This window comes from Dipodomys spectabilis, unplaced genomic scaffold (assembly GCF_019054845.1).
Source record: "Dipodomys spectabilis isolate Male_0828 unplaced genomic scaffold, ASM1905484v1 ptg000297l, whole genome shotgun sequence".
Lineage (NCBI taxonomy): Eukaryota > Metazoa > Chordata > Mammalia > Rodentia > Heteromyidae > Dipodomys > Dipodomys spectabilis.
Window position 1 is genome coordinate 8489156 of NW_024870974.1, and position 26644 is coordinate 8515799.

Below are 26644 nucleotides of genomic sequence, written 5' to 3' on the forward strand. Positions count from 1 at the left end.
CTTCTGTTTGTCACTTTTAACTATTACTATGGCTGACTAAAATTACAATTTTAGAGTTAGAAATCACAAGGGAAACTTGAGTGACAAATATGGCTATCTTAGAAATGAAAGATTTAGTAAGTGTCATACATGAACCCCAGTTGTTTGAGTTAAAAAAGGAAGTCTGTGATCAAATATGTTTTAGAAATTCACACACTGAGAACACTAATAACAACAGATGCTGGAGGAGATATGGACAGAAGGGAACCTTACTGCATTGTTGGTGGGAGTGTAATACTTGTTCAACCACTTTGGAAAGTAGTATGGAGGTTCCTCAAAAGACTCCACATAGAGCTCCCCTATGACCCAGCAATCCCACTTTTGGGCATTTACCCAAATGATCACAAACAAGACCACACTATAGCTACCAGCACAACTATGTTTATTGCAGCATTATTTACTATAGCTAAGATATGGAACCAACCCAGATGCCCCTCAGTAGATGAATGGATCAAGAAAATGTGGTATATATACACAATGGAATTCTATGCCTCCATCAGAAAGAATGACATTGCCCTATTTGTTAGGAAATGGAAAGACTTGGAAAAAATTGTATTAAGTGAAGTAAGCCAGGCCCAAAGAAACATAGGTCCCATGGTTTCCCTTATTTGCAATATCTAGTATATGTCTGAGTCAAGCAGAAAAGGTCAGATAAAGTGATATTAGGGAAATGAACCCTAAGATATATTCAAATGTTTTTATTTCTTTCATGCAGTTGTTTCTAACACATTTATAAGATTATTTCTTTGTTGCTTTGTAGGTCCCTCCCCCACAGCATAACCCCTGCTTTCACTGTATTTGATGTTGGTATAATTTGTGGAGGGGAAGGGGATAAACAAATCGTTTAAATAGGGATACAGGTGGACCCATTGCAACAATGAGATGTACAAGTCGTTATGTCGAAAACGAACTTTACAATATTGGTGGGGGTGTCTGGGGGAGGGGTGGAGGGGAGAATTGGGTGGGGGTGGGGTGGGGGGAGGATGGGAAGGGATGGGAAGGGGAAACAAAGGAGGAGGTAACAATGCTTGATAAGAAATGTACTCATTATCTTGCCTATGTAATTGTAACCCCTCTGTACAGTATTTTCACAATAAAAAATAAAAATAAAAGAAAATAAAAAATTCGCACACTGTACTTGCTCGCTTCATAAATTAGTATACCAGGGTCTCAATATTATCTACAATAATAAAACTTGTTTCAGTATCATTTAATATGTTTTCCCTAAATTTATTTGGCCATACAGTACTTTCTGTGTATGATATTAACTACCATATTGGGAAAAATGTTCATTCTTCATGCAAAACCTAAGGGTTTTTAGTGCTTATAAATTCAAGTTTTAGTGTGTGAGACCCTTCCTCATTTCAACCAATAGTTAGTGGTGGTGTGTGCCTGTCATTTTAGGTATGTGGGTAGTATAAATAGGAGGATCGTGGGCGAGGCATAAAATATAAGTGTGGAAGTTATGGTTCAAGTAATACAATTCTGGGCCTAGTATGAGGCCCTGAACTCAAACTCCAATAGTGTAAAAATACCAAGAGATAAAAGTGCTTAGAAGTTATTAGTTATTAGAAGAAAGTTATTAGAAGAAAATATTACGGAATGCCATGCAATTCAAAGAGTATAGGAATACTACTAAATTTCAAAAATTTAAAACAGAGGACAAAAGTGAACTATTTAAATTCATTGAGTATCCTAAGCAAAGGTAAGTACATGGCAGGATGAAAATATATCTATGTCTAAAGTGGACCAGAAACTCAAATCTGGACCATACATGGAATATGTGAACTGGATAACAAGAAAAAAACCAAAGGAAAAAGGGTAAAACATGAAATTATTGTATAGGTTTATTGATTATGGCTTATTTTTCCTCTATGAAAGTTCACCTTATCCCTGAGTCATGTTTTTTCTTAAAAGTTATGTATTTGTACATTATTACTATTAGAGCTTATAAAAAGAATGTTGGTGTTTTAAACTTAAAGGAATAATACTTATTATAACAGAGTAAAATTACCTTCCTTTCTCAATTCTGGCAATTATGTGATAAGCACATGGGATTTTGATTTCAAAGATGAAGTTCTCTAGAAAGACTCACTGGAGATCCACTCGTCATTTCTAAGGAAAGGATAAATGTGTTTTATAAAACAAATTGGCATGGGAAATAATGTAGTATCAGGTTTTATCTAGTGTAGAATTCACCATTTCCCCTTGAGGCTTAAACAAATATTACATGAGTGAGGGCTCTTGTAAAATGTTATGTTTTGAAATAGATTTCATTAATGGCTTCTAGTGATAATTTATTTCTCCCTTTATGCACAAGTCTCTTCTCATACTAATAATGGATAGCTTATTTGCATATAAATAGATTTCAGCATTTGCTGAAGCAAGACCAAATATGTTTCTCTTTTTTCCCTCTGGACATTGTTAAAAAGAAAAAGATTAAGAAGAGGAGATTTTATAATAATAAGCAATCATGGTTTATAATAATTTTTTCCATCAAATTTTTTGTAGGCAACTTATTTTGTGTTTTATTGGTATATTACAAGTCATATGTCTTGACCTTTATTAAAATTATAAAGGAAGAAAATCTACATATTTCCCACTGATGTTTTTTAGTATATCAGTGGTTAAAAACACATTATGACTTTGGCTATTAAAAGCTTTACTATAATGCTCTAGTTATAGTCTTCTAATTAGTTATTATTTCTGATAAGGTAGCATGTGCTCTTTTAGAGAAGTCAAATGCCATTTATGTGATGATATTCTTTAATTACATAAATCCTTTATGAAGATGCTTTTAAAATCAAGTCATACTTATGATGGAGAGAAATATTATTCATTCAGTTAAAAGTGTATAAAGGCTAACTTCCACTTGACATATGGTTCATAATAAAATATTTTTAAAAAAGTATACAGGGTATATTTTCTTCCTAAATAAGTTCTTGTAATAAGATGACTTTTTGAGCTGATTTTCAAATAAGAATGGCCATTAATGAAGAGAATTCAATATATTTAAAGATATCCATTTGATATTTGCTTCTTGATTTTCACTGTTTGAAATATATATGGTATGTCCCTTTATTCCTGTTCTGTATGTGAATAAATACCCTGCATCATTTTATAACATACAGTGTGTATGAGTAATTCCTTGAGGAAATTAAGATAACAGCTGTTGTCTGGTAGGTATATTATCTATTAATGTGTCTTTCTGACCAGCAGAGGTCACTCACTGTAAAGTGAATAATCACTTCAGCTTTCAAAAGGGACAGCAAACATGACCATTTGATTTGAGTAATTCTCTTTTACTTGATTTCTGTTATTTGTTATGTTTTTACCTCTTGTTATATTTACATACCTAGGTGATGGAGACTCTTCCTTTGAAGCCCAACATGAGATTCTGAAAAGAAGGGACTAAAAATGGTTCTTAAACCTGTATTTTTAAGTGTTAGGCTGATCTATCCTACCAGCTTTTTCTTTTTTTTCTTTTTTTTTAAAATGACATAAAATTGCCCTTCAGAGACCATGAAATGCCATGTTCTGCCACTGAGAGGCAGCCTTCCCCAAAAGATGGGACAGAGGACTGCTGGATTCTAGGAAAACAGCACTCAGCACTAGATGACTTTCATTGTTATTGGAACATAAGCAGAGAGCAGTAGTGTGGCAATCTTGACCTGATGCCTAGAAGTGTGGCGGAGACGTGAAAGAGGCTTGGTGTTTAGGTTTCTGTGACCTCAAGGCATTTGTTCGTACAACTTTTAAAAACATAGATGTAAAACAAAAATAAAATTCACTTTGCCGCACTAATGCATTAATAATCTAAGTAAAAAAAGATCTCTATATTTATCTGTCATGCTTCATTCCATCTCCTAGATCCCAACTCACCTCTTAAAGACATGTCATGTTCAGCTAGAAACACAAAATTTTCATTTAATAAATCTAACATTTCTTAAGCAAATTTGATGTTTTGGAGGGCCCTAGAGATGAAGGAGGCAACGTGAAGTATTGTGAACATTTGCTAAAATAATAGAGCCAAGTCAAATCTTTGCAATTCCAGTCAGTTGTCCTTAAATTAAGAAAGTATCATCTTTAAATAATTGTGCCCAGGGGTTGCCATTCAACAAAGCAGTTAATGAATGCAGTGTATCTAGGTGGATGCCACCCCCTACCATTGTCACCCATCCCTCCCAACCCACCCTTCCTCGAACTTTTCTTAGTTTTGTAGGATATGCATTGAATTTTATGACTATATTCTCCTCCTCGTCCTCTCTTCATTCATCTACTCCTTCTCCTTGACTTCTCCACCCCCATATTCAAGACTCTATTTCCTGTTTTGTTTTTGTTTTTGGACTTGGAGTTAGCCTTCCTAAGGGTTTATACCCTTTGAATTCTCCCCCGAATCTACCATATTTCAGTTAGGACACTTATGCATACCTGGTACCACTCCAAAATTGAGTTTTTCTCTGAGAAGTGTTAGATTCACAGGGTTTTTCCATGCACCCCACATCCTCTCACCATCTCTACCCCCCACAGAGTAGGGTCTTGGCTGTCACTGATCAATCCAATACACATTGTACTTGCCCAAAGTATAATTTTATTGTTATTTAGGTGTTGTACAGAGGGGTTACCATTTCATAAGTCAGGTAATGAGTACCTTTCTTTTTTCGGACAACATCATCTCTTCCTTTGCTTTCCTCCAGTTTCCCCTTCCCATCGCTGCCCAGAAGTTACAGAATTCATTTCCCACATAGTATATACTGAATACCATGATTGCATTTGTTCACCCTTCCTTCCTCCCCTTCTGTGCCCCCTACACCCCTTGAAAGTTTGATTTTTTATTACTTTTGGGGGGTGACTACATTAAGTAAATGAGTAAGTTGAAAAAAAAGTGATCCACTTCTACAACCCAGACCCAATTACATTTTAGGAAAACTGCAAAATGTTACATTCCTTAGGCTAACAAAAAAGAAAGCCAAAGACAAGTATTAGATCGTCAGAATCTCAGGCCTTGGTCTTTCTATGTCCATTTCCATCAAATACTCATCAGCTATTCCTAAGGAGCCAGGAAAAGTGAAGATTGGAACTTTTGAAAATTTCTTTAGAAATCTGCCATTTTTTCCCCCAAACCTGAGATTTTTTTTAGTTTTTATACCAATGCTGGGATTTGAACTCAGGGCCTGAGCACTGTCCTTAGGCTTTCTGCTCAAGACTAGTATTCTACCACTTGAGCCATAGCTACACTTCCAGTTTTTTGTTGGTTAATTGGAGATAAGGGTATCATGGACTTTCCTGCCCAGGCCGGATCCCAACCACAATCCATATATCTAAGCCTCTTGAGTAACAAGATTACAGGCAGGAGCCACCAGGGCCTGACTTTTTTAGACCTGAGATTTTTGACAGTAGGAGTCCTAAGTGATGGTCTTCACCTTTTTTTTTTTTTAATAGTATTATTCCAGATAAAGATGTATAATTAACAAAAAGTTGATCAACATTTTCAATTTCCCTTTATCTTTTCATTTTAGTACTGCTCAAGTTTAGGGTTACTCTTGCTGCTGTTTGGTAGAGTTTGGTAGAATTTGGTAGAATGGTGCTAGTTTTTTCAGCAATTGTTGACCACTATCGTATCATACAGATAACTTTCAGTGCCTTAAACCTGCTCTCTGTGTTCAGCTCACCCACCTCCAAGCTTTGTAATTTTAAAATGGAACTGAAAGCCTTTGGCAGAGGAGTTCAAACCTAGTTATACACTTAAAGTGTCTTATAGTAGAAGTTGAGAAAATGTATGTGCAGATGGACATTGCCGCCAGAAGCGATATTTCATTTCAAGCCAAATTCACGTGATTTTTGTATTGCTATGTCATAGTAATGACAGCTCTATAGCTTAATCAGTGCTAGGAGCACATATTGCAGCAAGTGCATGGTTTATGTAGATGTTTCTCAATCTACTTACTTTGGGGTATATTGAAATAGTACATTTTTGGTGGGCTGTATTGGTAACAATTCTTGGATATACTGTAGTAACTAAGATACAAACTTTCAGACTTAAACAATTAAATATTCAAAGAAGTATGTAAGGAAAAATTCCTTTATTTCTCAAGATACATCATGCCATTTTGTTTTTGGAGAAAAGTTAATGGGACATAAAATAATATATGGAAGTTTGGTTAAAATAATGTGGTTTTCCACTTCATTTTTTCCCTCATTATCTATAGGTTCAATCTCATAGACTAATTCTATGGTGATCATGAATTGTCATTCAACCAAATATAGTCTTAGAAACAATAGAAGAGCCTTAAACCTACACATGTGGTCCTGACCTTGATGATATGTCTTTGTGTACTGATCTTTTGTCTTTATTATCACTTCATTTGTAAAGCTGAAGAATAAAATCAGTGTGAATGTGTTCTATAAAAACATTTTAAAGTCATGCTATTAAAAAACAATTTCCTAAATGCTTTTTAATCACTAAAGATATGCTTGCATATGAGATATGTACTTTTCAGTAGATTTCTGTCTACTTGAAAACAGAGTTCAGTATTGCTAAGGAAGAATGTTCACGTGACCTATGAATATTAGTTCGTTGTGAAGACAGTCATTTTTTTTAGTCTGAGAGTTTTCAGCTTCATTTATAGAAATAGCCATTTCTGAGTCCACTCTAATGTAACAGAGTGATCATGTTGGAGGAAGAGAAGCAAAGATTTTTATTTTAAATTACTCATTGTTCTTGTTCCCATCTGTTTTTGCCCTGTAGCATTAGGTGACATTTCATGGAGACTAAGTTGGCATAGGGCTGGAAAATATGTAATTATAAGAATCACCTGCTCTTGAATTTCCCATTATATACCATTCATGATTCAGCCAGACTTTTCATAGGTGTTTGATTTGGAAGGAGAAGTTGTTCTCTCATAACCCATGATTAAAATGTGGCATTTTGGTGTATAAGGAGGAGATAGGTTCTGAGTAATCCAGCTGTGAATCAAAGCTGATGAAGCAATGTAAGTCTCCGACCTGCATCACAGAAACAGTAGTGTGCATAATTGAAAATGCTTTTTAAGATTAAGTGAAATAAAGCTTTGAAAATGCTCGTAAAAGGGATTGCACGAAGCTGCAGATCTTCTGTATGGAAAAGGACATAGCTAGCAGATCAATAGAAAGCCCACGGATTAGGAGAAGATCTTCACTAGCCATACAACGGACAAGGGTCTCATATCTAAAATATACTTGGAACTCAAAAAATTAAATCCCTCAACAACAAATTCTCAAAGAAACAACTGCCCAATAAATAAGTGGGCTAAAGACTTAAAGAGAAACTTCTCTGAAGAGGAAAGAAGGATGGCCAATAGACACATGAAGTAATGCTCAACCTCCCTAGCCATAAAAGAAATGCAAATCAAAACAACATTGAGATACCACCTCACCCCAGTTAGAATGGCTATAATCAAGAACTCTAATAACAACAGATGCTGGAGGGGATGTAGACAGAAGTGAACCTTACTGCATTGTTGGTGGGAGTGTAAACTTGTTCAACCACTTTGGAAAGTAGTATGGAGGTTCCTCAAAAGACTTCACATAGAGCTCCCCTATGACCCAGCCATCCCACTTTTGGGCATTTACCCAAATGATCACAAACAAGACTACACTAAAGCTACCAGCACAACTATGTTTATTGCAGCATTATTTACCATAGCTAAGATATGGAACCAACTCAGATGCCCTGAGTAGATGAATGGATCAAGAAAATGTGGTATATATACACAATGGAATTCTATGCCTCCATCAGAAAGAATGACATTGCCCCATTTGTTAGGAAATGGAAAGACTTGGAAAAATTGTATTAAGTGAAGTAAGCCAGGCCCAAAGAAACATAGGTCCCATGGTTTCCTTTATTTGCAATAACTAGTATATGTCTGGGACAAGCAGAAAAGGTTAGGTAAGACAATGTTAAATGAAATGAACCCCAAGAAAGGGACACAAGTGGTTTTTTCTTTCTTGTTATTGTTTCTAACATATTTATCAGGTACCATTTGATTTTTTTTGTTGCTTTGTATGTTTTTCCCCCAAGGTATAACCCCTGTTTTCACTGTATTTGATGTTGGTATAATTTGGGGAGGGGAAGAGATAAAACAAATTGTTTATATAGGGATACAGGTTGACCATTGCAAAAATGAGATGTACAAGACACTATGTTGAAAAATGAACTTTACAATTTAGGCAGAGGGTGGGCAAGTGTAGTTGAAGATGTGAGAGGGATGGGATGGTAGAGTAAAAACAAAGGAGGAGGCAGTAATGCTTGATAAGAAATGTACTGATTACCTTGCTCATGTAACTGTAACCCCTCTGTCCAGTATTTTCACAATAAAAATTTATTTAAAAAATACTCATAAAATAGACTAAGTTCTCACATTTATAAGATCATTTCTTTGTTGCTTTGTGTGTCCCTCCCCCATGGTATAACCCCTGCTTTCACTGTATTTGATGTCTGTAAAATTTGTGCAAGGGAAGGTGTACAGGTGGACCCATTGCAACAATGAGATGTACAAGTCATTATGTCAAAAACGAACTTTACAACTTTGGTGGGGGGCAGAGGAGGGTTGGGTCGGGGGAGGGGGAGGATGGGAAGGGATAGGAATGGGAAACAAAGGAGGAGGCTACAATGCTTGATAAGAAATGTACTCATTACCTTGCCCATGTAATTGTAACCCCTCTGTACAGTATTTTCACAATAAAAAAGTATACTAAGTTCTAAATTGTAGCAAGAAGTTTTGCCTCACCTAATACCCTTCAAAGGGAATTCTAATATAAAGAAGTCTACTACATGAAATAATTTGTTGTTAATAAGTTATAATGAGGAATATGCATATCAGTTGCTATAGCATGATAGTAAGCGGCAGATGATAGACTATTTCTTCATAGTTAAAAGTGGAATTTACCATCACAATCATAATAGATAATAACCTTACCTATTGTAGCAACCTTTGTAAATCTTTAAGGTTAAAGTCATATATGTGATGTGTGTGTGTGTGTGTGTGTGTGTGTGTGTGTGTGTGTGTGTGTGTGTGTGTTTGAATAATATGGCTTGAACTCAGAGGAACATACTCTTCTTCGCTTGCTTGCTCAGCTAGTACTTTACTACTGGAGCCACACAACTTTTTGCTAGTTAATTGGAGATGGAGATTTGTAGACTTTTGTGTTCATGTTGGCTCTGTACCTCAATCCTTCAGATCTCAGGTCTCTTGAGTAGCTATGTTTACAGGTGTGAACTACTGGCACCTGGATGAAGTTGCAGTGTTCAATTAACTGACTGGAATAACTTATTGATAATGATAGTCTGTGTTCTCTTTTTTGGGATATTGCAGTAATGAATGCAGTTTGTGTGTGAAACTTTGTTAATATATTATATATATGTATATGCATCATCCCTCTATATTCTAATTATAAACTATATGATTCTAATATCATGTGTGCTACTATTTTATAGAAAGATTACATTAGCTAAAATACTTTTACTTGTCACTTGGTAAATCAAAACACATTAACTTCCTCCAAGTGCTTTGTAATGGGATATCTGTAGCATCAATTTAATTGATATTGGAATAATTGGCCTAGAATGTGTCATCTATTTAAAGCTTTTAAGACATCCTATAATAATGGAGCAGAGGCACTAAAATCATTCATATGAACCCATCATCTATAGGAATGTATCTTGAGAAGTATCATTTTCTCAGTTTTAGAAATCATTGCTATAGTACATTTCATGATCAAGAAAATAGCTATCATCATGTTCTGCTTATATTTCAAATCCCTGAATGGAATGATTTAAAAAACATTCAGAGAAAATGGGCCTGAGACTATTGCTAGTATTACATATATATATGTATATATATATATATATATATATATATATATATATATATATATAATGTAAGAGAAAAATTCATTGACCAAAATCAATAATTTTGAAAACATACTTAAATTATGTTTTCTGTATTTTTTCCCCTCTTAGGGCCTGGAGAATACGATCCTGTTTTGAAGAAATCTTGTCCCATTCCCTTATTTGTTAAAGTACCAAAGCGTTTCCAAGATGTCGAAGAGGACTCTCCTGGCCCAACAACATACGAGGTTTGTCAATAATGTAACTCTTAGACCAATGACAAAGAGAAGAATGATTTGTAGAAGGCAGTGACGGTGTGCCCACTAACTTCTTTCAACGTGTCTTACTCTTACTAATTAAAATCTTTTATGTAAGAAAGATATTTTGAAGATATAGTCTGATATTTAAAAAGAATTTTTAAGCTGGGCGCTGGTGACTCACGCCTGTAATCCTAGCTACTCAGGAGGCTGAGATCTGAGAATCGCAGTTCAAAGCCAGCTAGGAAGAAAAGGCCCCATGTCACTCTTTATGTCCAATTAGCCACTCAAAAACCAGAAGTGGGGTTGTGACTCCAAGTGGTAGAGCACTAGTCTTGAGTCAAAAGAGCTGAGAGACAGCTCCTAAGCCATGAGTTCAAACCCTACAACAGCCTGCCCCCCCTCAAAAAAAAAGATTGAAAACTTAGTTAATTTCAATAGTTCATTTTTATGAAAATTTTGTATAGCATTTATTTACACAAATTTTGCTTACATTCCTGAAAACATTTTAAATTTATATACGTATACTAAAATTGAGTATTTATGGCAATTTTGAACTTTTTAGAGTGACTCAAGACAGTTTGTGGACCTAATGGACTTGAATATTTATGTTTTATATTTCCAAATACAGGTATTACAGTGTTGATTTACAATAAATACATTTCTCCTAAGTTCTGAGACTTCAGAGCGCAAGAGTGAACTTCAGGGTTTTATACATTATTTTTTATAGCTTTTTATTGGCAATCTGAAAATTAGAATGAAAGAAGTCTCTTATTCATAAAAATATTGAAAATAAAATATTTGAAATGTGTGTAGCAATTACTTTAGGAGTTAATTTTGAGTTCAAAAGAAATGTTTCTTTTGGAAAGTAGCAAAACTTTATTGAATGTATAGTTTAAAATATACCTACATAATTATTAAGTATTCAGCAAAAGGTAGACTTGTAGTCTAATATCAGGAAAATAAAGAAAAGAAAATGTAGTTCATGTTTTATTGATTATTGACATTTTAGTTATTGGTTATTGTTTTTGTTATATAATGATGACTAATGTTTACTGATTAAGCAGAGCTAATTTTATTATTAGACTAAACTTCAGAGAAGGAGGATATTAGGATATTACTAGTGTTCAAAACGGTGGAAGTCAAAGAAAGATATTTACAAGACTTTAGGACCTTTCTCTCTTCCTTCCTCTCTTTATTTTTTGCACTTTCTCTTTCTCCTCCTTTTTTCCTGTCTATCTTTTCTCTCTTTCCTTTGCTTTTTGTGTTCAGTGTTGGGAATTGAACCTAGGACTTCATTCTACCACTGGACTACATTCTCCTCTTTGGTTATTGTTAATATTACTTTTATGTTTTAGTTATATTCATTTATTTCTAGCTTACAAATATTGGTTCAATTTTGTCTAGGCTCTGAGAAACAAAAATGGAAAGTATTTTCAAGTATGTAGAAGTCTGTTAAGGAGAAAAAATAAACATTTAAATTATAATAATGATCAGCTTGTGAATACATGAAAAGTATTAACATGCATAAAAAATTTAAAAAGTCAGTCAAAAGGAGTTAAAGTTTTCATTTAATGTTTCATATAAAATATGAAAAAGTAAAGACATTTTTTCCTTAGTTTAGTCAAAAGAACCTAGTCTTGACAAAGAAAGCAATATATGCAAACGCATAGCGGCACTGGAGACTAGAATATCATTGATCAGCTTTCACTATTAGTAATACTAAAATGTAAAATTGAAGAGATGGTATTAGTCATGTGTAAATACTAAATCATAACATATCCAATTTTTAATTGGATTTGAACTCAGGGCCTGAGTACTCTCCCTGAAATTTTGTGCTCAAGGCTAGTGCTCTATCATTTTGAGGCACAGTGCCATTTCTGGCTTTTTGGTAGTTCATTGATGATAAGATTATTATGGACTTTACTGCCCAGGCTGGTTTTGAACTGTGATCCTCAGCTCTCAGCCTCCCTATTATCTAGGATTACAGGCATTAGACACTGAGGCCCGGCTAAAATACAAGTTTTAATTTTATATTGAGTCACAGGTTAATATTAAAAGTTTCTGTGAAAGATTTTAGTTAGAATTGAAGATATCTTAGTAGACTTATAATGTTCTATATTAATATGAATCAAATAAAACTCAAACTTTCATTTTCAAATACTGATTTTTCATAGTTTTTGATAAATTTCTAATAAAGTATGGTAAATATATATTGATATGTGTTAGAGGTAACTCAAGTTTGTTTCTAAATGTTGGATTATTTGCACAAATTTTTGGTTTATTTTATATTGATTTAAAAATAGCTGGGTGCCAGTGGCTCAAGATTGTAATCCTAGCTACTCAGGAGGCTGAGATCTAAGGATCACAGTTCAAAGCCAGCCTGGGTAGGCAAGTCCATGAGGCTCTTATCTCCAATTAACAACTAGAAAACTGGAAGTGGCATTGTGGCTCTGGTGGTAGAGTACTTGCCTTGAGATGAAGAGCTCAGGACTGTGCCCAGGCCCAGAGTTCAAGCCCCAAGACCAACAAAACAGCAACAAAAAAACCCAAAACCCACAATATTACTTAAAATTCTGTTTTAAAAGTAAAACTTTATATCTTTATTCTTGCTATAATTCATTACTGTATTACTATAAAATTACATTTGTAAAATATTTCATTGCACAAAAGGATGTTAATGATATTTGTAACTGAAAACATGTTTAAAATAAGTACTAATTTGAAATGATACAGATAATGAAGAAAATAAAGTTTGTCAGACTGCATTTATAAACTCTAGAAACATGGTTTAAACTTTTGCTTTAAGAAATTGGTTTTGCACTTCAATTGTGAAGGTTATAAAAATACCCCAAAGTGAGTGCTTAAAGGATACCTGTCATTTGCCATTCTTAAAAGAAGGTATTTGACTCTCCAAGGACATAGTCTTCCTTACTGAGATCATTATACTCTCTTAAACTTCTTAAGTTACTAAGTTTTGAGAGATGTGTTAAATTTTGTTCCTGGAAAATTCATTTTTAATACTTTTTGATTGTAAAAATACTGTACAGAGGGGTTACAGTTACATGAACAAGGTAATGAGTACATTTTCTCCTTTGTTTTTTCCCTACCATCCCTTCCCTCCCACCTCCTAAAGTACACTCCGCCCCCCACACCCTCCCCTGTAAATTGTAAAGTTCGTTTTTCAACATAGTGTCTTGTACATCTCATTGTTACAATGGGTCAACCTGTATCCCTATTTAAGCGTTTTGTTTTTTCCTTCCCCTCCCCGAATTAAGGAAGTGTATATACAAGATGCAGGGCACTGACATCAAATACAGTGAAAACAGGGGTTATACCATGGGGGAGGGACAAACAAAGAAACAAAAAAAAAATCACATAGTATGCTATAAATACGTTAGCAACAATAGCAAGAAAGAAAAAAACCACCTGTGTCCCTATCTTGGGGTTCATTTCGCTTAAGATCATCTTATCTGGTCATATGTACATAGCTTTTGACCTTTCCTGCTTGTCCCAGACATATACTAGTTATTGCAAATAAGGGAAACCATGGGACCTATGTTTCTTTGGGCCTGGCTTACTTCACTTAATTTAATTTGGAAAATTCTATTTTTAACCTACCGTATCAAGCCTTGGGATTTCTTTCTTTCTTTCTTTTTTATTGTGAAAATACCGTACAGAGGGGTTACAATTACATGGGCAAGATAATGAGTACATTTCTTATCAAGCATTGTTGCCTCCTCCTTAGTTTCCCCTTCCCATCCCTTCCCATCTTCTCATCTACCAGCGCCCCCCCACCCCCAACCAAGTTTGCCAAAGTTTCGAATCAGCTCGAGAAATTTGGAAGTGGAGGCCGTGGGATTTTTTAAATACAAGATCATGTCATCTACAAAGAGGGAGAGTTTTACTTCATCTTTCCCTATTTGAATCCCTTTTATGTTTGCAGCTTGTCTTATTGCTGTAGCTAGGCATTCTAATACTAAATTGAAGAGAAGTGAAGAGAGTGGACATCCTTGTCTCGTTCCTGAGTTAAGAGGAAATAAGCCTTGGGATTTCTGTCTGAGTTAAGATAGGCTCCAAGTTGTGTTGACAAGATTCCTGGTTAATAATGCAAATAGTTATTGTTAGAACTGAGATGGAGATTTGTACCTTGAGAACAGACTCAACTTAGAAAGTGGCTATAGGGTGATTATATATTATACATCATATTCACAGAATCAGTGAAATGCTTTCAAGGATGCAAAATTTGTATGTTTACATAAATGTATATCTATTCGGGCATGGTTTTCATACCATTCTCAAGGAAAAGTGTAAGCAGTCCCTTCAGAGAAAAGCTATTTACAAGTCACTGCTCTTAACAAAATATTACTTCTCAGGCTCACAGTCCCTATCCCACATGATGCAGAAAAGCACCCTGGGCTGTCCACTGTCCTGACTAGAAGCCTTTTTAAGTACTAACAATGCTATCCTGTGTATGTCCATTTGATTGAACAATAATCTATCTGAAATAATTTTAAAACTAGGAAAGATACAATGTAAAAAAATTGTGGTGTTTTCCAATGTCATTGGTGATGATTTGAATATAACTATGCCCAACACAGAGATAGTGGAAAGATAGCAGTTATCTGCCTCTAACTGACTTTTGCGTTGTTATAGTGTAATTTTAATGCAATACATTATATGCACACATATTTTCTTTTGTGTTTCAGTATACTAAAAAATGTTATCTAAGGCATCACTGTTTTTATTACCAAAACAAACTTTTTCATCAGAAGCAGTCAGCTTAATCAATAAAGGTCACAAACAAAAAATTGTGTCCAATGAAAATGCTATTTTCTTTCTCTTGTTCTAGCTGCAGTGCATCAGTTTCATTATTTCTAGCATTCCCACTTTAATGTCTTGTGTATATAATGCAATTTTTGTCACCACTTTTTAACTAATAATCCATACTTTTATGTTTATATTCTCCTAAAATATAAAATAAAAAATAAAATTTATTAGCTCACATGTCTTCCTTATAGTTGGATTAGAATCATCATTAGAAGCTAAGAGCTAATAACTGTTGGAAGGAAAATAAGCTTTGCTGTGAATTCTAAACAGTTTCACTGTTTAGATTTTCTTCTTCAAAAAGTTAGAAATGATTCTCCTAGTCAAAAACTAATTTTCTGAAAAATACCAAAGCACATCTTTGGCCCTCTCTCCTGACACTACTCAGTTGGACACATGATGCCCTCCACTTCCCCCCAGATTAATGTGGTCCTACCTTTGCCTTTGTTGAACTGCTGACATTCTGATTGGATAGTGGCACTGAGTGTAGCAATGCTTCATCTCACTGATGCTGTCAGTGATGCTGACCTAGTCGTTTCTGGGGCAATTGATATTGACCTGTTAATGTCCACATTCAATGATTCTACTCTTGAAGAAGAATGTGTCTGAATTCACAATTTTTTCTGACTCTCAGTTGATGAAGTTTGAGCTTTCTTTGTCCTATTTTGTACATTTCTTTCTTAACTCTAGAGCATGTTGGAATTAAGAGATACTAGTGGGATCCTGAAATTCAATAGCCACAAATAGAAGTGGATAAAACCTATGGCAACTTTGGTTGTTTAAACTCCTGGGAGGATCTGAACTCTCTTCTTTACCACTAGTGATCTGTCTACTTACCACGTATGAGATAGAGAATAGTATTAGGTGACTGTTTTCCTCAACAGTTTAGGATATTGGGTGTCAGAGCAGAAATTCTCTTTCAGCTTGTGAAATCATTATGTTTCAGAAATGATCTTGTTTTGTTTGTTTTGTTCAGTCCTTGGGCCTGAACTCTGGCTGTGTGCACTGTCCCTCAACTTTTCAGCTCAAGGCTACTGCTCTACCACTTGAGCCACAGTGCCACTTCTGGCTTTTTCTGCTTATGTAATGGTAAGGAATTGAACCCAAGGCCTCATGTAAGCAAGGCAAACACTCTACCACTGAGCCACCTTCCCAGCTCTACGATCCTTGGTTTTTAGGGATAAAAGTATACTATCATTTACTCTAGATTAGTCCTGAATTTCTCAAGGCAATTGAAGTTTTTGCTTGAGGACTAGCATACATCAACCAGCTATCTCCTGAATTAGTATCTTGTAACTCCATTTTCTGTACTAAAAAACATTAATTTCATGATAATTGACTAATATAATAATTCAAACTTAATTATCATGAGTCTGAAATACATCTCATTTTGAGTAGCCATTGTCAGTAAAATGTAAAAAAAAATCAATTTCTCTAATTTACTGAGGAAAATGGAGAAGATAATATTCACCTTGTAAAAGCAAAGTGCTACTTTGTGTTCCTAATTATTGGAACTTACATTTAAAAAGTGCTGGCCATGATATTGCTTCAGTAACTACTTTATTGATTTAAACATCTTTACATACAAAATTAGCTGTAAGTGTCCTAAACTCGAGAATATTAGTGGTGATTTGGATTATAGAGAAATTATCTCCAGTTATATGATAAAGGACAAATTCATATTTAAGTACAATATTAGACAACATAAACTTACAGAAAGAGAAATTGTATGTTATTTTGGAGTTTTCTATTTTCCTTCATTGATCTATGTGTCTAATTTTGTTCAAGTAATATGGTGGTTTGTTACTTGTAGATATCTAGTATTTGAAATTTGTAATTATGATACTTCAGCAATGATACTTTTCACTTGGGATTGTCTTGGTTATTTGGGATCTTTTGTGTATCTAAGTGAATTTCAGGATTTCTTTCCTATTCCTTTGAAGAATGTCAATGAAATCTTAGTAAAATTTAATCTATATGCTTTTGGTACTCAGGCATTACTTAACTAAATATATTAAAGACCTCTATAATGAAACTATAAAGCAATGAAGAAATTGTAGAAGCTATCAGAATATGGAAAAAACACATTCATGGATTGGCAGAATTGTAATTGTTAAAATCTCTGATCTTTATTTTTCTATTTTCCTACTTTATTTTCTTGTAAATATTGTATACTTTGACTCACACAGTATATAGCTTTTCAGAATAGATTATTTTACTTAATAGTCATATAATTTTCCTTCATATTTTCTGATAGCTCGATTAACACATTTCTTTCTTTGAATAATATTCCATTGTCTGGTGTTCTATACTATGACTATCTACCTTGCCTAGACAGTGTGGGGCCTCCAATTCTTAGTCATGATGAATGCAGTTTCCATAAGTCTTCATATGTAGACTTTTCAGATTAAAAGAATACTCTTTGCAGAAATAGATTACTGGATCATATAGTGAAATGTATGTTTTTGTAAGAAACTGGTGATTGCTTTCAAAGTGGCTGTTGTTCGGCATTTCCTCCAGCAATAAAAGAATTCCTGTTGCCTCATGTTCTCAATGGCATTTTTTATTGTGTTTGAGATTTCATTCATATTGATTTTTGACTTAGTACTTTTCTGATGACAAATATGATTCTGAGCATTTTTGTATATTTATTTGCCATCTATATATCTTACTTGGTGCGACGTATGTTTAGTTTTTGCCCATTTACAATTTTTAAATAAAATTATTGAGTATATATTTTTTGTTTTAGTCTCTTATTAGCTTCATGGTTTTTATGTCAATGAAATACAACCTGCCATTTTTTTCTGGTCTTGCTTTTATGGTTGTCTTAAAATTTATTATAAATACAAAGTCTCCTGGATTTTCTTTCATATTATTTATAGAAGTCATTTAATTTTGCATTTTATATTTATGTCCATAATGCATTTTAGATTTATATTTGTAAAATAGGTAAGTTCTCTAAATTTTTTTTTCTATGTTTAGAACATGGATTTCTATTTGTTAAGGTACCATTTATTGACAAGTTAGTTCTCACTTTATTGGCTTCCTTGCTAAAAATCAGTTGTGTTAGTTTAACTTGGAACTCTATTCTATTGAATTGATGTATTTATGTCTCTTTTAGCCAATCTCACACTATCTTGGTTACTTTAGCCTTATAATTATCTTCAAAGTTAGGTAGTGTTAATCATCTGTCTTTGTTCTTTGTTAGTACATTTTGTGTTGACTCCTCTGAATTTTTAACTTTCCATCTAAATTTAGAATCAGTTTGTTTATATATATATATATATATATATATATATATATATAATATATATATGGTGTAAATCTGAGATTTTGATTGGAAATGTTTTAAATGATAGAACAAGTTGAGAAATAATACTTATTTAAAATAAATGCCATCTATCTATGAACTTGGAACAGTTGCTTATTGTTACGTATCCTTTAAAATTTTCTTTCATACATCATCTTATAAATATGTTAGAAACAATAGCAAGAAAGAAAAACTATTTGAATCCTTATCTTTGGGTTCATTTTGCCTAACATCAACTTATCTGACCATTTCTGCTTGTCTCCGACATACACTAGTTATTGCAAATAAGAGAAACCATGGATGTACAAGATGTTATGTTGAAAAACAAACTGTACAACTTTGGTACGGGGTGGGAGGGTGTTTGGGGGGGATGGGAAGGGATGGGAAGGGGAAACACAGCAGATGGCAACAATGCTTGATAAGAAATGAACTCATTACCTTGCCCATGTATTGTAACCCCTCTGTACGGTATTTTCACAATACAAAAAGTGAAAAAAATTTTCTTTCATAAAAGTTTTAGAGTTTCCCTCTTATCTTGTACATATTTTATCAAGTTTACTAAGATTTCCAATTTGAGAGTGACATTGTGTTTTAATTTGTAAATCTAATAGTGTTAATTTGTAAATTTAATTGTTCACTCCCAGTATATAGGAAAGCAACTGACCTGAGCATATAAATTTTATATCTTTCAGCCATGCTTTAGTTGTACATTATTTCCAGAAGGCTTTTATTGATCTATTGGATGTGGGTTTTTTTTTTGGATCCGGGCATGGGGCTTGAACTTTGAGCCTGGAGCTATCCCTCAGCTCTTCAGCTCAAGGCTAGCGCTCTACCACTTGAGCCACAGCGCCATTTCTAGCTATTTTCTTTTTGCTTATGTGATGCTGAGGAATCGAACCCAGGGCCTCATACATGCAAGGCAAGTGCTCTACCACTGAGCCACCTTCCCAGCCCCTATTGGATGTTTTTAAATAAGCAATCATAGCATCTTTCAGCAGACAGAGCCATATTTCTTCCTTCTCAGTTGTATACTTTTACTTGCTTATCTTTTTACTGCATTAAATAGAATTTCCACTATAATTTCGAAGAAGACTCTTGAATGAGAACATAAGTCTTGTGTTCCTTAAAGAAAAAGTATTTAGTTTTATTACCATTCCTTCTGGGCTGTGAGCTATAGAAATTTTGTAGGTATTCTTTATTAAATTTAGGAACTTCCCATTCATCTTATTTTGCAGAAACTGAGTGGTAGTTGAATTTTTCAGTGCTGTTTTTTCATTATGGAAATGATTGCATTAATGTTTTTCTGGATAGATCTCATAATCATGCACGTAGTAGAGTACATGGCAACCACACTGTGGCATTTACTAATGGATAGATCGAGTCCTCATCTGTCCAATACTTTCACACATGATCTACCTGTTTTTTTTAGTGTTGCTCGTTGTAAATCAATCCATTATTTACTGATTTGTGAAGAATGACTCTGGAAATTACACTTAATGCAATTATAGGAGTATAAAATGCAGATCTTCAATGCTTTGTGTATGTTTGTGCATGTGTGTGTGTGTGTGTGTGTGTGTAAGTGTGTGTAAGGCTGTGTGTGCCTAGTCATTTAGAAACCACATATATTAAATATGGGTCAGGGCTCCTCAAAAGGTGACAAGGGAAGAGAATGGATATACATATACTCAAGACTGAACTCATGTTGTTCTTTGAGTAAATAAGTTCTTTGTGGAGTGCTGAAGGCATAGCCCAACGGGTAAAGCACTTTCCTGGCAAACATGTAATCCCAAGGTTCAATCCTCAGTACTGCAAAGGACATTTTTTAAACTAGGAATGACATATAAATGTCAAAATATACCTAAGAATCTGCTAAGTTTTGCATTGTTTCTGGTTGGAGTTGGGTAGGGAAAGTAATATTTGTAGTGTTTGTTTTAAACAGCTGGTATATCCAGTTTTGTTCATTTTGCATTGAATGGATTATTTGCCAATGTAAAAAGAGAAATAAATATAGCAGTCAAACTAAAATTAGGTCAATATGGATTTTAAGTTGTAATGTATTTTGACGATCTTTATAGAATGACTTTCCAAATGTTAACTTGACTCAGTTTTTTTCTGAATGATTCCTACAGGGGAAAACTACATTAACACTACGGATCTTTTAAAATGTATTGATCATGTGGAGCATTAGTTTGGTGTTTTAATGATGTAAAGTTTTCCTATATGAAAAATACTGCTAAAATGAAAGGAGATTTTATAAATGAAAATGTATGTGAAATAACAAAGGATAATTTACATTGTTTACGTTTCTTTAGAGAACTGTGTTTCAGAAGATGCTGTTGGAAAAACATCTCTGAAGACAGTTTCCCAATGTAGGCCTACATAAATCTACATAAAATAGATTTATTTTGCACATAAGCAAAAAAAATCCTATAAGTGTGGTAATGGTGGTGGTGGTGGTGGTGAAATGTGTGTGTGTGTGAGTGTGTGTGTGTGTGGTTGTGTTCTCTCTTAGTATGGCTTAATTCAGTGTTTCCCAAACTAAATTCACCTAAGAATTTTCTGTTCATATAAACTAATATCTCATAAAATCTTCTTTGGAAATTGTTGCTTTATATCTGTATAGTAAATGTCATGAGGATTCTGACACATAGGACAAGATTATAATGTATAAGAATAAAAATAAATTTTATTTTGATATTTTCTTAAAAAAAAAATAAGTTCTTTGTGGCCCATCTTGGAACCTCATGTCTTTGGCCGGTGTCATGAACTAATAATTGGTAAACTTAGTAGCTTGTAAGTACAGTGAAGTGAAACCCTGACTCAGCACATCTCTGCATGTTGCAGAAGGATGGAGCTGCGTAGCACTTTTCCTTTTCACTGAGTTTTTGAATCTCCAGTTTGCCATGGTTCCCATATCTATATCCAGCTCCAGATAACATTTTATAATTTCATATACTATTTTTATTGTAAAATTAAGAATATATAGTAGTAGTTCTAAATATTAGTAAGAAATGAGAAGAAAGAATATCCTTTTTCTTTTTGAAGGAAATGAGCTTAAATTTGATAGCAAAATCTTACTTTTGAAACTGATAATAGTTTTCCATATTTTTAATTAAGTGATACCACTAGCAGTTAAAGAGCTAGTGAAACACTGAGATATTAAAACCACTTTGCAGTCTAGGCCACCTTTTGAAAAAATAAGGATATACACTTGAAAATGTAAGGACAACCATTAAATCTGGCTTTATAAACTATAGAAAATTGGCCAGGCTATTACAACTGACTTGTCATTTGTTTCTTTACCATTAAATTATTATAATGGCTATAATTGGTTCTGCATCATCTACTAAGAAAATGTTAGAGCTATTAAAAAACAAAATATGCTCTGTCATACAACTCAAGTGTTCAATCCAGCAAACCTTTTAGAGTTCCTTGAAAGCATTTTCACTGAGGAGCTAACAATCTTGGGTTGCGAAAACATTGAATGGATTATGCACAGTTAGTACCTGACTCTCCATTAAGAATATTGCTTTAGAACAATATGGAACTATCCCAGATGCCCCTCAGTAGTTGAATGGATCAAGAAAAAAAATATATATATATGAGTTCTATGCTTCCATCAGAAAGAATGACATCGCCCTATTTGTTAGAAAATGGAAAGACTTGGAAAAATCATATTAAGTGAAGTAAGTCAGGCCCAAAGAAACATAGGTCCCATGGTTTCCCTTATTTGCAATAGCTAGTATATGTCTGGGACAAGCAGAAAAGGTCAAATGTTATGTACATATGACCATATAAGATGATATTAAGTGAAATGAACCCCAAGATAGGGACACAAGTGTTTTTTTTCTTTCTTGCTATTGTTTCTAACGTATTTATAATGTACTATGTGATTTTTTTTTGTTTCTTTGTATGTCCCTCCCCCATGGTATAACTCATGTCTTCACTGTATTTGATGTCAGTGCCCTGCATCTTGTATATACACTTCTCTAATTTGGGGAGGGGAAGGGAAAAAACAAAATGTATAAATAGGGATACAGGTTGACCCATTGTAACAATGAGATGCACAAGACACTATGTTGAAAAATGAACTTTACAATTTAAACAGGGGTGGGGGGTGTAGTTGTGGAGGTGGGAGGGCAGGTATGGTAGGGGGAGGTAACAATGCTTGGTAGGAAATGTACTCATTACCTTGCTCATGTAACTGTAACCCCTCTGTACAGTATTTTTATTTTTTATTTATTATTTTTTTGGGGGGGGGTCCGGTCGTGGGGCCTGAACTCTGGGCCTGGGCACTGTCCGTCAGCTCTTCAGCTCAAGGCTAGTGCTCTACCACTTGAGCCACAGCACCACTTCTGGCTTTTTTATTTTTGCTTATGTGGTGCTGAGGAATTGAACCCAGGGCCTCTGGCATGCAAAGCAAGTGCTTTACCACTGAGCCACCTTCCCAGCCCCTCTGTACAGTATTTTTACAATTAAAATGTATTAAAAATAGAAAAAAGAAAAAGAACAATATTCAGAGTGAGTAAAATACTTCAGTAATTGACTGTAAAGGAAAAAGTTGAGTTTATACTTTTAATCTTGAAAAGAATGCAAAAATGAAAACACTATTAATCTATATTTGTTTAGGATTTAATTTGAAATAGATATCTAATTCAGAAAGTTGTTTGTGTGAGTAATAGCCTGCCTGCCCCTAGTTTGTGATGAATGTGTTAAGATTAGAGAGAGATCATTAGAAGATTTTCAAATGCAAGTTTTGTCGTCGCTGGTTAAAGGAAACAAGCCTCAGAAATCAAGAACTTTGGCAGTATAGCTAAAGATTTAGATCTAATTAATTTTCCAAGGTATATTTAAAAATTTGTGGCAGTCTTTGAGAAAACATCTGCCATGTTGTTATTTACTTATTTAATTTTGGTTCTGGTCTTGGAGCTTGAACTTAGGGTCTGGATACTGTCTCTGAGCTTTTTTGCTCAAAGCTGGTACTCTCCTACTTGAGCCACAGCTCCATTTCTGCCTTTTATCAGTAGTTAATTGAAGATAAAAGTCTCATATACTTCCCTGCCTGTTTCGGCATCAAACTGTGATCCTCAGGTTTCAGTCTTCTGCGGAGCTAGAATTAGAGGTGTGAGCCACCAATGCCTGTCCTCCTGTTGTTGTTGTTGTTATTATTATTATTATTTTATTATCATGAGGTCTAGAAAGTATAAGTGAGTTGGATGAGTTCCATTAATAACTTAGCAGAAGTGCCGAAGTCAGGATGGCGTTTCTGTGCATTCTTTCTTCCTTCTCTCCATTGTGTTCTACTGTGCTCCTTCTCTTTTCTAACTGTTGTATGTATTTTAATGCATTAGCATTAAAAATATTTTTTTATCATACAAAACTCATATTCAGAAAACAGCAAGTCAGTCATTTTGGCAAAAATAATTTAATACAAAGACGAAGATGCCTATAATATGGTTGAGAGGGCTGTAGCTACTTTCAGGCTCGCAAATACAATGAAGTCATAAAACGCAGGAAATCTACCTTGTAGAAACTTTAGAGAGATTATGCCTCAGTATTTTCAGTTTATTCTTGGGATGGCTGAGGCCAGAATAGGTTGAATGCCTTTACCATAGGTGGTAATGGTTTGTGGCAGTGCTGATGGGAAAGCTAACTATTTCTTCTCTTTAATACCTTTCTATTATAGTCTCTCCCCGCCACATGCCTTACCATCATTGATATGCTGGATATTTTATGTTATATTTCAGCTCAGAATTCAGATCAAAAGCATTGGGAAATATGTGTTCATACTGAGGATGAATTATTGCTTGGTTCATCTCTTTTTAAACTGTAAATGAAGTCATCAATGCTTCATGGTTTAAGGCAAATCATGTTACCAGGACAAAATTGATTATTTGAAATAAGAGAAATTTGTGTTTTCACCACATGTGTTTATCATGTGTCTATGAGAAACCATAGATCTACTTAAAGGATTGACAGCAAAGGATTCAGGACTTTAAAAAAATATATAGTATTCTGTTTAACAATGAGAAGAACTCATTGTGGGTTCCAGAAAACTGTATATGGGATATATAATATTTATTTATGTATGGGCTATTTTCAACAAATTCATTTTTCTGTCATACCAGATTTTTAAATAATCTATAGAAATCCTGCTTTCTCATATCATCATTGAATCCTGGAATCATGTATTTCCTAAATTGCTAGTTTTGCCACTTACCTGCCTTTTCCTCTTCTTTTCATTACAACAGCTAACAAAAATTGTATTGAGCTAAGCACCAGTGACTCACGCCTGTAATCCTAGCTGTTCAGGAGGCTGAGATCTGATGATAATGGTTTAGAGACATCTCAGTCAGGAAAGTCTGTGAGACTCCTATCTCCAGTTAACCACCAGAAAACCGGAAGTGGAGCTGTGGTTCAAATGATAGAATGCTAACCTTTAGTGGAAAAAGCTCAGGGACAAGTCCAGGTCCTGAGTTCAAGATTTAGGACTGGGGCTGGGAAGGTGGCTCAGTGGTAGAGCGCTTGCCTTGCATGCCTGAGGCCCTGGGTTCGATTCCTCAGCACCACATAAGCAAAAAGAAAAAAGCCGGAAGTGGCACTGTGGCTCAAGTGGTAGAGCTCTAGCCTTGAGCTGAAGAGCTGAGGGACGGCGCCCAGGCCCAGAGTTCAGGCCCCACCACCAGACTGGACCCCACACCCCCCAAAAAAAGACTTAGGACTGGCATACACAAGAAAAAAAAAGTATGGACTTTTGTTGTGTTAATGACCTATATTTATTTACAACCTGTGGATTTTTAAAAAATAAAGCACTCTTGTCCTCAAAATACTACTGGTCTGAGGAACTGGAGGTACTGCTTAGTAATGGAGTGCCTTCCTCACAAACTCACATCCCTGTAAATTAATAAATGAACTTTGTGTCTGATTGAAGGACAGGATCTATCTTTGTTTAGGAAAGTTAATAAAAAATTATTCCAAATAATAACAAGTAGCGAGCTCACTACTTTTCAGAGATAAATACCTATTTTATCCTAGATTTGAAAGATTTAATCAGGGTATATTATAATGTGCATAAAATTTTGTTAAATCCCCTGGGCTAGTGTTAGATCCTGATAGGTATTTTGAATAAATTTGTGGTAACCTACTTGACAGTTTTATGAAATAAATCATCTTTAATGCAAATTTAAAACATAAAATGAGTAATTTCATTTAAATGATATATATGATATAAACCAATTACAAAAAGATATATCTGAAGTATGTGTGTATTTATTATAAAATGCCAGAAATATTTTATGCAGTAAAGAGACAGGATGTGACAAGAATCTTGCATTCCTGCGTCTTTGTTCTTTTTGTACTTAATTATGGGATTTTGTCTATGTAGAAAGAAAAACAATATAAACTCTCATATCCTTAAATGTAATTCTAATGGAAAATATAACTGAAGCCAAAGGCTACAAGCCTCCCAGACAATTTAATGAAGACTTGAACCAATGGAGACTGTAGATGTTTTGAGAAGATAGACCCTGTTAGCCATTACATCTTTTTAGTCAAAGAAAAGGTTAGTGAATATTTATGTGTCAGTTGTCAAAATATTTAAGTTAAATTATAGTTTCATTTAAAAAAAATTTGTTTATCATGGATTTGAATTTTTCTTTAATCTGGTATACAAGTGAATGATCTTACCAGTAATATTGAAACATTTACTTTAAAAATCCCAATCACAGTTGACTTGTGAAACTATAAAGAGGCATAATAGAAGACTCTGGAATGATTGTTGTAGAATACCTGTCCTTTCATTGGATATTCCTTTATTAGATGCTGATTTTGTCCATCACACCTATAATATCAATCGTATAATCAATAATATTTTTCCTGTAATTTTCAGTGAGTGGTTCAAGTTGGTTGATTAATTTGCCAGGGTGGACTTCCAAAGGCTCACTCAAAATAGAAGTAATGATTCAAATACATTAATTTCTGGAACACATCACAAGTAAAAATTTCTCAATTATTACACTGTTGTCACAATGTAGATCTTTACTCAAGTTCAGATTCTGAAACTGCTGCTAATGTAAGGGTAACTGGAAAAAATTAAAAAGGCATCCATTTCCAGGATTTAAAAACCAGCACACAAAACATTAATAAGAGCAAGCCCCCAACTCTCATTCCTTCTTACCCTCAGTAGATTTTAACATGAATTTTATAGAACATTATTATCTAGTGTAAACTGTTAGCTCATACCTTCCTGTGAGTAGAATAGATGACTGTTTTCTCTCTTCCAGGCAGTCAAACAGACTCTGACTTCCTTAGGAGGACCTGAGATCTGCTCCTAGTATTCCTTTT

General features: G+C 34.3%; 1 protein-coding gene across 1 annotated transcript in view; it reads left to right on the forward strand.

Annotated features, from left to right (window-relative positions):
* Window positions 1-26644, forward strand: part of Stpg2 (sperm tail PG-rich repeat containing 2) — a 242143-nt gene that overhangs the window by 111955 nt on the left and 103544 nt on the right. Inside the window, exon 14 of the mRNA XM_042701598.1 lies at window positions 10040-10155. Coding sequence (XP_042557532.1) covers window positions 10040-10155 — 116 coding nt within the window. The remainder of the gene's footprint in view (window positions 1-10039; window positions 10156-26644) is intronic.